The sequence below is a fragment of the Salvia hispanica genome, unplaced genomic scaffold (genome assembly GCF_023119035.1).
Source record: "Salvia hispanica cultivar TCC Black 2014 unplaced genomic scaffold, UniMelb_Shisp_WGS_1.0 HiC_scaffold_311, whole genome shotgun sequence".
NCBI classification, from domain to species: Eukaryota; Viridiplantae; Streptophyta; class Magnoliopsida; order Lamiales; family Lamiaceae; genus Salvia; species Salvia hispanica.
The window spans coordinates 3,367-7,000 of NW_025952038.1; the positions used below are offsets into that span (position 1 = coordinate 3,367).

At 36.5% G+C, this 3,634-nt stretch overlaps 1 protein-coding gene across 1 annotated transcript; it reads left to right on the forward strand.

Annotated features, from left to right (window-relative positions):
* Nucleotides 1–276: 276 nt before the first annotated feature.
* LOC125198883 (non-structural maintenance of chromosomes element 4 homolog A-like) lies at nucleotides 277–2,170 on the forward strand. Its single transcript, XM_048097130.1, has 7 exons — nucleotides 277–403; nucleotides 476–556; nucleotides 794–1,043; nucleotides 1,125–1,215; nucleotides 1,392–1,605; nucleotides 1,684–1,775; nucleotides 1,848–2,170. Exons 1-7 carry the CDS (start codon nucleotides 325–327, stop codon nucleotides 2,001–2,003), a joined length of 963 nt encoding a protein of 320 aa, XP_047953087.1. The 5' UTR covers nucleotides 277–324; the 3' UTR covers nucleotides 2,004–2,170.
* The last annotated feature ends 1,464 nt before the right edge of the window (nucleotides 2,171–3,634 follow it).

Genomic DNA, 3,634 nt, shown 5'->3' on the forward strand with positions numbered 1-3,634 from the left:
ATAAAAATGGTCAAAATTGTTCTAGAAGCTGAAAAGAGGAAAATGAGAGAGAAATAATTTAAATCTTAAATGAGTTAAAATTTTAATTCAGATAATTCTAATGCAATTTATTTCAAATTTTGAAGTTTAGAGTAATGATTTTATTTGGAGTAATTGTGTGTTTGTTTTGGAGGGAAAATGAGAAGCCAAAAAGGCGTACTATACCCACGTCGCACGTGGCACTTTTCTCGATACATTTAGCAGACTCTTCATATTCTGGCCGAGGAGTCTACCTACCATACATAAGCCACACCCAAACACGAACACACCAAGAGAGCGAGAGCAATGGGGAAGGAGGAGGAGGAGGAGGAGAAAAGTAGGACCATTCGTTCATGCTACCGTGAAATCGAAAACCGCATCAAGGGTACATATATTTTCAACTTTAAACCTTTATTACTTTATCATTAATCATCGTTTCATTCGTTCTACCTTGCAGAGAACAAAGATGAAATAGCAAATGCGACATCGAATAAGTTCATCTCCATAATGAACCAAGTAGAAACCATCCATACACAAGGTACTTTTACTCACTTTCACAACTGTGTGTTTGCTTACTTGTTTATTTTCATGGGATTAAAGTCTAATGTTTTTGTAAAGTAGTGAAACAATGTTGTACTTTTACAATTTTACCTTCTCCGAGCTCTCAGAGTGTGAGAATTTTTGCTTGAAATACCCAGGTTTTTACACACTGAGACCTTGTTCGTCCTGCTTAAATGGAAATCCGATCCACTAATGTATAAATTATAATGTGCAGTAACAAAGCCGCGAGAGCAGGTAGCTGATGCAGAGGCCTTGATAGGCCTGACCAACATATTAATGGACTCTGTTAGATCACATACTGCAGTATGTGTTACCCCACCGGAGTTTGTTTCTTGCTTGATCAAACAATTCGGGCTGCTGAAAAGGCAAAATGTGCTCTCAGATAACTCTTATAATGTCTCGTGGCTAGATATTGGCTCTTGCATTTCTCCTATTTTCATGAGTGGTTCCGGCTGCAGGACAATGTAAGTCAAATATATTTCATCTTCATAATGACATGAAAACATCATTTATAAATATCAAAGTGTATGCACATGTTGCCTTAGGAACGGACCTATGCTAACTGTGCTCAAGCAACGGAAGCCAGTTGTTCGTGCAAAACGAGCCAGATCATTGAAGAGAACGCATCCAGAAGAGGTCGGATTGATGAGTTTTCATTGTTCAGCCATTCTGCATTGATGTTTACTAGTATATCTTAGTATTTGAAAAATATAGCATTTGACAAGCTCATGTTTCAACATTATTGCTTGTATGAAGCTTTCATTTCATTTTTATGCATAATTATCTGACTAGTTCTTGTATTTCTGCAACAGTTCAAGATTGCTGTAGATTTGATGTCAGACACTGATCGAAACATTCATGCGATGTTTGATGTTTTGAAGAGAAGGAAAAAAGTTGGAGTTGAAAGCCTCATCTTAAACAGGGATTCATTTTCACAGACTATTGAGAACTTGTTTGCAATGTTGTTCTTAGTAAAAGACGGTAGAGTTCATATATATGTAGACGAGACTGGTGCTAGAGTCGTCGGTAAGTAACCATCTCTTGCTCATGCAAAACTTTTTAGCTATATTTTGTCATTTATATCTCTTATTTAATTCGTTGCAGCTCCAAGAAATGGTCCAAGCGCAGAAGAAATCAGGACTGGAGTAGCTGCAAACCACCAGTTCATATTCAGACTTGACTTCAATGACTGGGAGGTAAACATTTTCACTGAACTTGATCAAATATTTGTTTTCGTTGTTAAACATTCACCATCTCTGAAACTGCAGGCGATGAAGGAACACGTGCCATACGAAGAAGTGATGCCACAAAGGTATACATTGGGCATCAGTTCATGTTCTGCTAAATTGAATGATGAAGATGGTATTGGCATACCACAAGGGATTCCAATTGATACCCAGACCCAGTTTGTTTGCACGGTTTAGAAGCATTCAAGCAACCATATATGGCCATACCATGCTGTGATCATCACTTGCAAATTGAAGATTTTGCTGCCAGCAACTTTTGTTATGTATTTAGTTTTTTTGTCTCAACTCTCAAGTGGTGAATTATGTACATAGCCTCTGGCCTGATGTTGAAACTGCTTGCTAATATTGGGTTGATTGGTTCCAAGTGAAGGAAATACATTTTTGGAAATCTTGGTTGTGCCAAGTGTTGAAGGAAAATGACCTTGGTATATATTGTTAAGTTGTTGATAGTTTGTGAATTTGGTAACTTTTATTAGGATTGATAGCAAAGAAATTACATACAGCATACAGGTCAGTTCAGGTATTCATAACGGAATTCTAATATAGAGAAAACATACATCAATTTTAAGTGTTTATAAAAATTTTCTCACTGTGAAAAATTTCAAACCAATTAAAATTTGCGTGACATCTAGTAGCAAACTTATCTGGGATGAAGATGATATGACTAAATAAACTAGCGATTCTAGTAATTTGAAATGACATTGACTTGTATTGATGATACAATATTTGTAAAAAGATGGCTATTGAAGACTTGGACCATACATCTTTGCTACACTGGCTGCTTATCGAGCAACTTCACTGACATTGTCCACCACTCCACCACTGCCCATTGGATAATTTCCCCTAAACCCTAATAACTCGCTACTTCTTAAATTATATAGTGAGAATCTGTCTTAAAAGACATGAAAATTAATAAGAAGTCAAATATTAAAACATGTAACTAATGTTAATAAATTTCAGTTTTTCTAAGTCTCTAATTAACTCGGGAAATTTAGGCAGCATTGTTTTCGTGTATATGGGGTATTTCTTCATCATAAAACTTTGATTCCCCGTAGGGTCCGCCGATCGCCGACACCATCTAGTCGGATAACCCATCATCGTTGCAAAGAGAAAATGAGAGGGCGGAGGCCGAAGAGAGATAGATCAATTCAATTTGCCTCTTCTTCTTCCGTCTCCAAAAGGCTTCTTATCAAATATAACTTTTTCCACAAATTTTGTGACAAAACGAATTGATACGAGAGGATATAGTCATACAGAGCGAGAAGTTGGAATTTAATTGTTTCCATAAATTTTGTAACAAAACGATGTTGATTTGAGCAACACCTAGAAACTGAATTAAATACATAGTTAATGTATTCGTTCGGACACTTTGTTATCGCCTCACGTTTCGCCGATAGCTGATACCAGACAAAGTCTCGCAACCCATCACCGTTGCAAAGAGAAAATTAGAGGGCAAAGGCCGAAGAGAGATACACCCATTCAATTTGTCTCTTCTTCTTTCATCTCCAAGAAGCTTCTTCAATTTAATTTTTTCAATAAATTTTGTGACAAAATGATGTTGATTTGACCGGTACTAGAAACTAAATTGATATGCAGTTAATGTATTTATTTGGATATGAGAGAATATAGAGAGAAATTGAACTTTAATTGTTTCCATAAATTTTGTGACAAAACGTTGGCGATTTGAGCAACACTAGAAACTGAATTGATACATAGTTAATGTATTTGTTCGGATACTTTGTTATCGCCGCATGGTTCGCCGATTGTTGACAGCATCCCAAGTCTTGCAACCTAACCGTTGCAAAGAG

Excerpts from the sequence above, each read along its gene's own strand:
- LOC125198883 (XM_048097130.1), top strand. The coding sequence starts at position 325 with ATGGGGAAGGAGGAGGAGGAGGAGGAGAAAAGTAGGACCATTCGTTCA. Across the intron at positions 557-793 it reads AGAAACCATCCATACACAAG|TAACAAAGCCGCGAGAGCAG; the intron begins GTACTTTTACTC and ends TATAATGTGCAG. Across the intron at positions 1,776-1,847 it reads TTGACTTCAATGACTGGGAG|GCGATGAAGGAACACGTGCC; the intron begins GTAAACATTTTC and ends CTGAAACTGCAG.